Source organism: Odocoileus virginianus, chromosome 8, assembly GCF_023699985.2.
Source record: "Odocoileus virginianus isolate 20LAN1187 ecotype Illinois chromosome 8, Ovbor_1.2, whole genome shotgun sequence".
Taxonomy (NCBI): Eukaryota; Metazoa; Chordata; class Mammalia; order Artiodactyla; family Cervidae; genus Odocoileus; species Odocoileus virginianus.
The window spans coordinates 20,713,164-20,725,993 of NC_069681.1; the positions used below are offsets into that span (position 1 = coordinate 20,713,164).

At 46.8% G+C, this 12,830-nt stretch overlaps 1 protein-coding gene across 1 annotated transcript in view; it reads left to right on the plus strand.

The window, feature by feature from the left end:
- Positions 1-5,854, plus strand: part of FOXO1 (forkhead box O1) — a 92,469-nt gene extending 86,615 nt beyond the window's left edge. Inside the window, exons 2-3 of the mRNA XM_070471307.1 lie at positions 799-2,155; positions 2,617-5,854. Of these exons, the coding sequence (XP_070327408.1) occupies positions 799-2,133 (1,335 nt within the window). The 3' untranslated portion in view covers positions 2,134-2,155; positions 2,617-5,854. The remainder of the gene's footprint in view (positions 1-798; positions 2,156-2,616) is intronic.
- Positions 5,855-12,830: the final 6,976 nt, after the last annotated feature.

Below are 12,830 nucleotides of genomic sequence, written 5' to 3' on the forward strand. Positions count from 1 at the left end.
TGTCCTAACCATCCTGGGGGTGTGTATGTCACAATTTAGTCATGGAGCCGTACTCAGTGGATCAGAGCCACCAGCTCTCTGCCCTTTGCACCAACTCCTTCCCTCCCAGGGCAGCATTTTGGCTCGAGTAGAAGCGGGGAAGAGAGGGTCGTGAACAACACTTAAATGAATTTAAGTTGTTTTTTTTTTCTTGGTAGTTCAGTTTTTTCTAAAATTAAAACCACCACCACCACCTCGTTTTCCTTCTGTTCACCTGTATCTGCCTAATGGACTTTAAGAATGTAAATGAATCCAGGTCTTAACTAGTTTTCGACTGAGAATATAGTCTGCTTCCTTTCTTTCTTGTTGGTGATCACGTGGACCCCATAATACAAAACTTCTCGCTTGGTGTTAAGTGGCGCATGCACTGTCCGCAGAGAACTTGCAGTAGTTCTGGGGGATGATTGGACAGATAGAGGTTTTGATTGCGCTCTGTTCTGGAGTGGTATTTGCATTGCAAATCTAAGTGGTTTAAAAACCAGGTCCTATAATTTCCCTGGACAATAGAGCTATGTAAAAGAAAGTGTTTATAATAATGCCTGTTTAGTTCTGTCCCCTTGTTAAATTAAAATACAGATAACTGTTTTTAAGATACAGTACCACTTTACTCATTGGAGCAGTCTTGTAGTGATGGTACAGATCTGTACCATAAACTTTGAAAACATGACCTGTCTTCCGCGTGAGACATGTCTATGTGGAACAGCGGATCTTCCAGCCGGAGCAGTATTTGTATTTCTGACATGGTGTTTTGCTTTACAGAATTCAATTCGTCATAATCTGTCCCTGCACAGCAAGTTCATCCGCGTGCAGAATGAAGGAACTGGAAAAAGCTCCTGGTGGATGCTCAATCCAGAGGGAGGCAAGAGTGGGAAGTCCCCCAGGAGAAGAGCCGCGTCGATGGACAACAACAGCAAATTTGCTAAGAGCCGAGGCCGAGCTGCCAAGAAAAAAGCGTCCCTGCAGTCTGGCCAGGAGGGTGCCGGGGACAGCCCGGGGTCACAGTTTCCCAAGTGGCCCGCAAGCCCCGGCTCTCACAGCAACGACGACTTCGACAGCTGGAGTACCTTTCGCCCTCGCACCAGCTCGAACGCTAGTACCATTAGCGGGAGACTGTCTCCCATCATGACCGATCAGGACGACCTGGGAGACGGGGACGTGCACTCGATGGTGTACCCGCCGTCCGCCGCAAAGATGGCTTCTACCCTGCCCAGTCTGTCCGAGATCAGTAACCCCGAGAACATGGAGAACCTTTTGGATAATCTCAACCTTCTCTCGTCACCAACGTCATTAACTGTGTCCACCCAGTCTTCAGCAGGCACCATGATGCAGCAGACACCCTGCTACTCCTTTGCGCCGCCAAACACCAGTTTGAATTCAGCCAGCCCCAACTACCAAAAATACACGTATGGCCAGTCCAGCATGAGCCCCCTGCCCCAGATGCCCATGCAGACGCTGCAGGACAGCAAATCGAGTTACGGAGGCATGAACCAGTACTGTGCGCCGGGACTCCTGAAGGAGCTGCTGACGTCCGACTCTCCTCCGCACAACGACATCATGACGCCAGTCGATCCGGGGGTGGCTCAAACCAACAGCCGAGTGCTCGGCCAGAACGTGTTGATGGGCCCCAACTCGGTCATGCCAGCCTACGGCGGCCAGGCCTCTCACAACAAAATGATGACCCCCAGCTCCCACACCCACCCTGGACACGCTCAGTCGACATCTGCAGTCAATGGGCGTGCCTTGCCCCACGCGGTAAACCCCATGCCCCACACCTCGGGTATGAACCGCCTGGCCCAGGTGAAGACAGCTTTACAAGTGCCTCTGGCCCACCCCATGCAGATGAACACCCTGGGGGGCTATTCCTCAGTGAGCAGCTGCAACGGCTATGGCCGGGTGGGCGTTCTCCACCAGGAGAAGCTCCCCAGTGACTTGGACGGCATGTTTATCGAGCGCTTGGACTGTGACATGGAGTCCATCATTCGGAATGACCTCATGGACGGAGACACGTTGGATTTTAACTTTGACAACGTGTTGCCCAACCAAAGCTTCCCGCACAGCGTCAAGACGACAACACACAGCTGGGTGTCAGGCTGAGAGTGGGCAAGCGAGTGAGCAGGTAAGAGCACCCTGATACCAAAAGGCTTGAAAACGGGACTTAAAGAGAGGAGCCCAGTAACTTGCCTTGTATCTTCCAGGGTCGGGACTTTCTCATTTTTATGTCAGCCAGCCACCCCTTGTGGAGAGGCATCTTTTATCATTCATTCTCTGCCCTTTTTGTAGCTTATAAATTCTCCTCTGAGCTGAAACATAAGGAAGCTTCCTCTAATGGCTTTAAAGAGTTTCTTTTGACAGACGGCTGCATCTTCTTAGCAACTCTTCAATAAATGAATACATTTGATACAAATCAAATGCTGAAGGGGTTTTTAAAGTGGAATTTTCTCCCATTGAATGATTTCAGAGCTGTTTGAGAAAGCCCAACCCTCCCCCAAGTATGTCTGTCACCCTAATATGTTAAGTTGAATTGATATTCATTTGGTTGTTTTCAATGCTTGTATGTGTGTATGTGTTTTTTTCTAGGCTACACTTAAAAGTACTTCAGATTGTCTGACAGCAGGAACTGAGAGAAGCAGTCCAAAGATGTCCTTCACCCTACCTTTTCGTTTTCTTGATTTAAAAAAAAAAACCAACAAAACGCATTTCTTTTTTCCTTTCGTCAGACTTGGCAGCGAAGACACTTTTCCTGTACAGGATGTTTGCCCAATGTTTGCAGGTTATGTGCTACTGTAGATAAGGACTGTGCCATTGGAAATTTCATTACAATGAAGTGCCAAACTCACTACACCATATAATTGCAGAAAAGACTTTTGGATCGTGGTGTGCTTTCAACTTTTGTACATAAGCCGTAGCTACAGGATTGTATCTGTGTGCATTTTTTTTTTTTAATATTCATTTGGTCCAAGGAAAGTTTATACTCTTTTTGTAATACTGTGATGGTCTCATGCCCTTGGTAAGTTAAACTTTGGTTTTGTGCTACCCGTGTTCTGCTGAACTGATGAATCACAGAGAACCAAGCTGTCCGTTCTGCAGCGCCACTGACCAGCTCCGCATCTGTTCACGGCACCGCATAATTCACAGGAGAACGAGTAGCCTGTTGTCCATCTGCTGAATTAATGGACTTATCAAAACTCTTTTGGGGAAAAAAAAAAGATTAAACTCCAGCCTTGTACAGGTCTTTTCTATTTTTTTTCTTCTTCGTTTGTTTATTTTGTTATTTGCAAATTTGTACAAACACTTTAAATGGTTCTAATTTCCATATAAATGATTTTTGATGTTACTGTTGGGACTTGAGATCATTTTTGGAATAGATACTGAACTGTAATGTTTTCTTAAAACTCGAATCTACCTTTGTTACATAGTCTGCTTGGAAATTTGTGGAATCCCAGACATTTGAAGCAGCATCCGTGATTTTCCTTTTGTATTTCTAACTGGACTAGTACTAATTTTATACATGCTTCACTGGTTTGTATACTTGGGGATGCTCCTTGGTGATGTTTTCTGACTAATCTTAAAATCTTTGTAATTAGTACTTGCACACCCACCATTTCTGGCCCTACCTTGGCAGGAGAGTGATGTATAGTTACGGACATTTTGTGTTTCACGTTGAGAACTTGATTTGTTTTTGTGTATGTGTTTTACAGAAATCCCATCTGCTTCTGCTGTCCTTGTGAACTAGGCATCCCTGCCCAGCATTGAATCTTCTGATCAGTGCCTGTATGCGCTTTGTTTCAAGTACTCCTGGGGGGAGGCTGCGTAGTGTTTGGAGATCAGAAGGGGAGACCCACCTCCAAAACAGTGCTCCTTTCTCAAGCTGGGGTTTTGATCAACTTAACCTTTTTGAGTTGAACTTCAGCAAAAGTTTTCCCTCGTAACACTGTGCTCTTCCTGGTCTAGGCAGAAGTTGGCTTTGTGCTTCTGGAGAATTATATCCCCTTCTGTCCCCTTCTGTCCTACAGATTACTTGGTGCACTGTGGAAAGTGATGTCGAATGGGGGAATTTTTAAATGGGACTTGAGTGATTTTTAAAGTGCTTGGTGTTCATGAGTGCAGATGGTTACCAAACAGAATAGCACTTGCTTAAAAATTCAGGCACTAAATTTGAAAACCGAGAAGCCAGCAGTAATTTATACCTTTGGATCTATTTAGAAAGCCATTGTGTAAGTTAAGAATTGGAGAGTTTCTTTCCCCTTTAGCAACCCAAACTATAATTCTGATCATCATGTTGTAATATTTTCCAGTTACCTGTAACTGATTAGGCCCAAGTTAATTGGCTTTGCATCCCATTTAGTCCGTCAGTGTTTTCAAGTCGTGCGGAATGCCCAGAGTCAGCTCGATGAAAGGAACAGGTGTACAAAAGTGTTCCTCTGGCCTTCTTGAGAACGCTCTGACTTCTGTGAACCTAGCCCACATGACGCTTGCTTTGTGTTGCCCAAGAATGGCGTCTCTGCTGGCTTGGGTTTTCCTCCATGTTTAACAAGAACACAAGTGTTCTGGATGGATTTCCTCCAGGAGGCAGGCTCTATTGTATGCTTCCCACAGTGACTTATACACTTTTGAAAATTCATTAAACAGCCACCCCTCTAACCATCTTCATTGTTGGCCACTCCAAAATAGGTCTGGTTTCAGAAACCGTGGTTCCTCTGACCGGTGCCCCCTGCACATGCGCTTGGACTCATTGGGGCCACAGTTCTCGTGTTCCCCTCTGTGACCACCACTTCCTGCCCCCTGACCAGCACACTCTGAGCCTCATCAGGCCCATCGTTCACTGAAGAGGCAACTAGCTACAAAAAAAAAAAATCACTGTTCAAATCTTACTACTTCATAGAGTGACTTTTAAAAAGATGTTGCTTCCTCTTGAGTCTGTGTAAATATCTTTTTTTTTCCCTTCAAATTTTTGTGTGTGTGTGTGTGTTGAAATTCTTAACAGGAATCCTGGGTAGCTCTCCAGGGTACAGTGAAGTTCAGTGAAAGGCACCTTGTCAGTTTTGAAAACAAACATTATGTGACCTCTGGTAATTCTTTTTCTGTACGAATACTGACTTTCTGGAGTAATGAGTATATCAGTTATTGTACATGATTGCTTTGTGAAATGTGCAAATGATATCACCTATGCAGCCTTGTTTGATTTATTTCCTCTGGTTTGTACTGTTATTAAAAGCATATTGTATTATAGAGCTATTCAGATATTTTAAATATAAAGTATTGTTTCCGTAATATAGACGTATGGAGTATATTTAGGTGATAGATGTGTTACTTGGAAAAGTCTTCTTTGAAAAACTGACAAAAGTCTAAATTAAAATCCCAGTGAGCAGTAAATCAATGGAACGTCCCAAGAAGGAGGAGAAAGACACTCAAAATGAAAACAATTCCCCCAAAGTATATGATTTGGACTTAATTCAGCTGCTGGATATGTGTTACCAGTCTCCCCACCCCACCCCTCTCCCCAGCTGAATGATTACCAAGTAATCGTTCAGTAAAAGATGCAGTGTGGTTTATGCAGACAAAACAGCCTAGCATTACTCTTGGCCTCCTCCCTGAGGGGGGTGACAGCCTGGCAGCCTGGCCAGGCCTGGCCACGTTCATCCCATCTGGACGCAGACAGACTCACCCAGCCTTGGCCAGCCGAGTTTAGTACCCGTGCAGATCCCGCGTTCCCGCTCCAATACAGTGAAAAGTGCCTGATGATGCTGATGTACTTACAGACACAAGAACAATCTTTGCTATTATTGTATAAAGCCATAAATGTACATAAATCATGTTTAAATGGTTTGGTGTCGTTCTTTTTAAATTGTGCAGAGTAAGCTCTTTATTAGGTTGTCCCGTCCCCCCCCCCCCCCCCATTTCGTGTTTAGCTGTCACATGAGTTAAAACCTTGGCAGCCACAGTGCCATGGTTTATTCAAATCTGGTATTTCTTTGGCGAGGTGGGGGGTGGGGGGTGGAAACACTCTCTCTGGGACCAAACTCTAGTCCCCGAGGGTTGGAGAGCAAGTTGGGGCCGTGATAACAGACCACCGTGGAGCACTTTGTCTGTCTGTGTCTGACAGGGCATCAGCACAGAAATGACTAGGTATAGGAGAGCTCGTGCTGATGTAGGCAGAGCTGAAGGTAACAATACCTGGAGGTCAGGTGGGGAGGGCCCTGGCTGGGAAGTCACCGAGCGGGGATGGGTGGTGTGGTGGGAACATTGGCTTCCCAGGGCCACATGAAGCGGGGGCAGGGGGTAGTTCTTCCATTCGGTGGCTGTAGATTGGAGGTTTCCATGTTTGCTTTTCTTCAGCAAACGCTTGAGGAATAAACTAGGATTAGACTGTTTGTGCGCTCGTGTGAGTTCAGTCCTGTCTGGCTCTGTGACCCTGTGGACTGTAGCTCACCAGGTTGCTCTATCCATGGCATTTACCTTGCCCTCCTCCAAGGATCTTCCCGACCCAGAGATTGAAGCTGTGTTGTCTCCTGCATCTCTTGCACTGCAGGAGGATTTTTTACCGCTGAGCCATCCAGGATTAGGTTGATAATGGTTAAAATGCATCTTACAACCAGAATTAAGTCCCGGCTTTCCATGCTTCTGCTTTTACCCAGGCAAGGGACTGTCTGCATGAGTTGGTGTAGGAAAAAGGAGAGAGGTCATTCTAGTGTTTATCCATGTGGACCCTGGAAGATCAGTCCAGCTTTCAGGGGTTTTTTTCTTCTTCTTCTTCCTTCCTCCCACTCAGCTTTGGAACCCTTGCTTTAAAATAACGATAGTCAGAAGCCCAGAGTGCAGAACAGATAACCCCATCTGCTCCCAAACCTGAAGCTCGTGCACACATCGTTTTGAAAACCACTCATCTCATCCAATGGAGAAGGGAATGGCAACTCCAGGATTTTTGCCTGGAGAATTCTACGGACAGAGGAGCCTGGCCAGCTACAGTCCATGGGATCGCAAAGAGTCGGACACAACTGAGCAGCTAGCACAGCACAACCATCTAGTCCAAATGGATTAGAAAATGCCAAGGAAAACTCCTTGACTGCTCTGCCAGAACATACCAACAGGCACCTTTCAAAACCCGCTGTGCATGTACCCCAAATCACACATCCCAGTGTCATTTATTAAGGCTGGTTCCCACGTTGTCACGTCCGTTGATAAGAGGAAGCAACACAGCAGGAAGGGACAGATGCAAGGTTAGAGCTGGATGGTTAACATGGAGGGAGAGACTTCCTTCCTCGGACAGTATCTCGGCGCCTGCTGGGACCAGAGAGCGACCGATTGTTTCTTGACCTGTGAACCTGCCGTACTGCCGGGACTTTGCCTTCACTATTGTTTCTCCATGACCTACTGAAACAATGATGGTGCTGGTTAAACTTAGACCGGTTGGTGTGGTCAGGTAGGTGGGAGGCTTTTCCAAGAGGAGTATTGCCCTCAGTGGCAGCCTTGGCAGTATCACTGTCACACAGACATCGAACCTTGTGGGTTAGGAGCCTGCAGCTGGGCTGGGCCATGACCACCAAGATGAGAATGTGTTTATGCAAGGCTTCCTTATTCTCGTGTACTATTTCGTTATTATGGTGTAGGAAATCACCCTGGTGATCACTTAGGTGGTTCCTAGGACATTTACCAGTTTAATTACCTGGAGGACAAGTGAAGTTACTGGGAACTGGAAAGGGAGGTCTGTGTTGGCCATTAGTTAGTCCTGGGTGGTGGTGGGTCATCCGGATCTGAGACGGAGACAGCTGAGGTGTGAGCTTGAGCAGGCCCTTGGGTCCTTTGACCAGAGGAGCTACAGAGTGGCATGGGCCTCTGAAAGTTGGAGAGAGAACTTTTGAGTTTTGCAGGTGGCTGGAAGAGGAGGCTCTCTGGGCAGAGCCCTGGCTTGCCAGCATGGCCCTGAGAGGGGAGAGCTCTGTGCTGGGAAGGAGCTCACCTGTAAAGGAGGAAAAAAGGGAGATTGAGGCCAGCTTTCTGAAGCCAGCTTTCCTCAACTCGTCTGGTAGTGGAACAACTTGCCTCTCCCACCCATGAACTCAAAGGCAGAACTAAACTTTTTGGCCTTAGTACTTTTAGCACATTCACGTCTTCGAAAAGTGAGGCTTGTTTGCATTGGAAGCCACGGGTGGGAAGTAGAGATTTGCATCCTTCAGGAAGAAGGAGGGCAGCTTGATGAGGGCTTGGTAGTCATTCTTTACCTCTCCTTCCTTCCATGAGCTCCAGCCCCCGACAAGCAACTTTCGAGTTCCCGTAAAACTTCCAACTTGGCCTAGGATGGTGACCCACTTGCTGGAGTTTCTGCAGATACACTCAGGGCTATAATTTTACTGTGGATACAGTTGCCACTCCCTTGAGATGATCTTAGCTGCTTAGAACAGGGCTCACAGGGGGCCATTTTAAACCGGATTTCTCTCCCTGATGAGTTGGGACAGAGGGCAGTCTGCTTTGCACTCTGTCCGCAAAGTGGTTCCAGAACAAACTAGAGATGCCCGCTCACTCAGTCTGCTGGTGGCAGGGATGCTCACAGTGTTGTCAGGGCACTAAGCTGGTCTGATGCTTGGGCAGCAGTTTCCCCACAGGTGAGGTAAGTTGAGGGTACTGTCTGCTACATGCCTCACAGGTTTGACGTGAGGTTTGGAGGATGAGATAATGTCTGCAGATGGCGTCCCCTTTCTGGAAAAGCCTCCGTGTAGGAGCTGGTGTCAGCATAGGTCATGGTAGGACTTGGAGATCTGTTTCCTTAGTGGGCTTCTGCACAGTCATTGCTCCCTGCAGGGTAAGCGGAAGGACTGCTTGGTCCGTTTCCATCGTATTTCTGCATTCCCATCTGCGGGCCTCCATCTCTTACGCAGGAAGTGGGTAGACATCTTACCAGACGCGTACTCCAGGAGAGTCTAACCTCTCTTTGGTCACTCCAGAGATACTCGATACATACTAAATTGTAAACCTGCTATGTGCCCAGTCTAAACTAGTTGAGATATTTGTTTCCCAAGAAATCCTCTGTGGACCCATATGCAGAAAATTGAGAGACATTTTTAGACAATTTGACCTTGACCTCAACTCAGTCATACTCACCCAGACACTGCCAACTCCATGTGCCCTTACAGGCTGACCCCTTAAAACAGGAAAAGAGAAGAGGACCAGGCTGAGGTTGCGGGGCACTCCTCGTGTGCTGGAGCCTGACTGCCAGTTCACGGGAAGTGATGCTGAAGTTTGCAGGAATCTTGTGAGCTGATTTCAGAAACCACTGTGGTTTGCAATTGACTTAAAGAAACTTACTACTAAATAAGTTACATTAAAAAACTAAGGTAGTGGGACTTAGTTGTTAAGACTCTGTGCTTCCAATTCAGAGGGTGTTGGTTTGATCCCTGGCCCAGGAAATTAGCCCACATGCCATGCAGCCAAAAAAATTAAAAAACAAAAAGGTAGTAAAAACTCAAAACTCATCATGTCCTCGTCTCTTGTCTACTCTGGAGGTATTTGCACTCACATCTGATGATGGGGATGCTGCCACTGCTGGTGCTGAAGCTGAACAAAGTTTCAGTTTAATAAATATAGTTGGAACGAGGTTGGGAAACGACTTAACAGTAAATCATGTCAGGTAAGTTTTTTCTCTTTTGGCCACGCTGCATGGCTTGTGGGATCTTTGTTCCCTGATGAGGGATGGAGTCCCAGCCCTTGGCAGTGAAAGCACAGAGTCTTACTGCTCGGCCGCCAGGGAATTCCCATGTCAGTTAAATTTTTTGAGAAGAGAGTGGATTGATACGCAAGTTCATTTGTCAAATTCCAGCTGAATTGCGTGACCACTACATGTTGGCTGCAAAAATCAATTCGCCTAATAGAGTTTACATTCAAGGCTATTGTATATTTTATTCTCTATGCTTGTGTGCTACGTATTTTTTATATCAATAAACTCATAATAAACTTACGTACATACATGCCAGCATATGTTGCTGCCCCATGGAGCATGTTAAACATTGACCAGCGCACCACTGACAGTTGTAACGAGGGCATTAAAAGGCTGGCAGTTTGGATGATGTAGAACATGGGTTGGCAGCAAGGGGAGGAGAGAACAGGAAGTTGTGTCAAGGTCTAGGGTGTGGTCACGATAGTCAGTGATTGACAAGCAGGATGGGGCCCTAGACTGGTAGAAGATCAGGGAAGAGGAAGCCTGAAGATTGCATGGGGTGTGCAAAATAGACTTCAGAGCCAACAAAAGGCATAGCAGGAATGGGGTGGAGAGGAAGTCTCAAATTCAAGGGCCCAAAATCTTCATTTGGAGGAGGAACCAGTCAAGTGGCAGGTAGGGTACCTACCTAGGAAAGGTGCTCAGGGGAATAGCTGAATGCCCTCAGTGCCAACAGAGGTTTTATTTTACAATTTTTTAGTTATAATCTTTTGGCTGCACCGCATGGCTTGTGGGACCTTTGTTCCCTGGCCAGGGATCAAACCCGGGTCCTTGGCAGTAAAAGGGTGAGGTCCTAACCACTGGACTGCCAGGGAATTCCCTACCCAATTTATAATGAATATGAAAGAAGGCTGAGTGTTGAAGAACTGATGCTTTTGAATTATGGTACTAAAGAAGAGAGCTGGATAGCTCTCAACAGCTGGACAGCTTGGACAGTAAGGAGATCAAACTGGTCAGTCCTAAAGGAAATCAACCCTGAATATTCACTGGAAGGACTGATGCTGAGGCTGAAGCTCCAATACTTTGGCCCCCTGAGGCGAAGAACCGACTCACTGCAAATGACCCTGATGCTGGGAAAGACAGGCCAGGAGAAGGAAGCGACAGAGGATGAGATATTTGGATGGCATCACTGACTTAATGGACGTGAGTTTGAGCAAACTGTGGGAGATTGTGAAGGACAAGGAAACCTGGAGTGCTGCGGTCCATGAAGTCGCAAAGAGTCAGACTCAACTTAGCGACTGAACAATAACAATTTAACATAATCATATATCCTGCATTGTAATATATAGTATAATTATATTTACTATTAACCTCATATAAAATAAGCATCCTTGAGTTAATACTGATAAGTATAAATGACTAAAATAAATAAACATGCGAGGAGGAGGGATAACTACTCTTTTTTGGCCACACTTGTGGGACCTCAGTTTCCTGACCAGGGGTCAAACCTGGGTTCTTGGCAATGAAATTATGGAATCCTAACGACTGAACCGACAGGGAATTCTCCCACAGAGATTTTTTAAACAAGAGGGTGGAAGGGGAAGGTTCTGGAGTAGGGAAAGAAATACAAAAACGATGCCAGTTCTGCTTTGGGGGCTCACCATGGTTTGTCAAATGGAAATAATGACACCTACTCAACTGGAGTTACTGAGGGAGACAAATGATCTGAGTTGAGACCCTATCATGGTGCCTGACACACAGAAAGTTCTCAAGAAATAATGGTGACCAGATATTCTGGTTTGGCCAAGACAGGCTTGGGCTAATTGCGCCCAGCACAATTATTAGCTGCTCTTGTCAAGCTCTGGGGTGGTTAATGATATATTCACCCTATCAGCAAATGACTGTTTTCCAGTGAACTACTTCCTATAGCCCTCGCTTCACAGTGGACGTACCAAAAGCCTTCCTGAAAGAAGCTGGCTGTGGCTGGAGGATTTGGCTTCTAAAGGAATGTTGGCCTAGTGTCTGAGTAGCATAGGTTAACCTCAGCTGTACACAGTCTTTTCCTACCTTCCTTGGCATTCTCATTGCTTCTGCCGTATGTTCCAGTCACACCCAGCAACCATCCCCTTTTATGCTTCCACTTGTTCCACAGACTGGAAGGTTTTGTCTGGAATGCCTTTCTCCTCCTTTCCTTGTCAACAAGGTAGAGCTTAACCTCCTCCTAGCCTTCAGGCCCCTCGTGTGAGAGTCATTCCTTGCACAGGTGGGCTGGATGCCTCTCAGGACACCTTTCCCAAAGGCAGGCATGTGGGTGGTGTGTTTAGCTCTGGCTCCATCATAGTCATCCTCAGTGGTCCTTCCTGGGCAGCCCTCTTGCCATCTCAGGGAAGTTCAGAACCAGGCTTGGCTGGCACGGGTCATCACTAAGCTCCCAGTGAGCCTAAAGCAACTGGCCAGTGCTTGCCACTGGACACAGCCAAAGGCATTCCTCTGGGGTGTGCCAGTCTGCGCCTGCCAACATTCCAACAAATTAAAGGCAGACCAAGGAGCCCAAGGTATTTGGACAAGTCTGGAGCTGCTATTCACTTTCTTCAACCAAGGGGAGTTCAAAGGCAAGAGAGGGGATGGGACCAAGATGAAATGCCTTAAAGGGACGTCTGGCTTTCTTTCCAGCCGGTCATCCCCACGGGCTACTTAATCCTTTCTCCCCATAGCTCTTCTCAGGGCTCCTGGGCTAGGCTCAGGCCCCTTTAGCTCACTTCCTACCTTGAAAATTTCCAATACAGAGACTGAAATGTCAGTTTCTCTGTTTACCTAGAGTCCTCATTTCACGGTGGACATACCAAGAGCCCTCCTGGAAGAAGCCGGCTCTAACTGGAGGGTTTTGCTTCTAAAGGAATGTTAGCCTGGTGTCTAAATAGCATAAGTTAACCTGAAATGTGCATAGTCTTTTCCTACCTTCTTTGGCATTCTCATCTCTCCCACCCTATGTACCAGACACACTGGGTTTGCATGTCTATAGAAACAGCTGCTGCTGCTGCTAAGTCGCGTCAGTCGTGTCCGACTCTGGGCGACCCCATAGACGGCAGCCCACCAGGCTCCCCGTCCCTGGGATTCTCCAGGCAAGGACACTGGAGTGGGT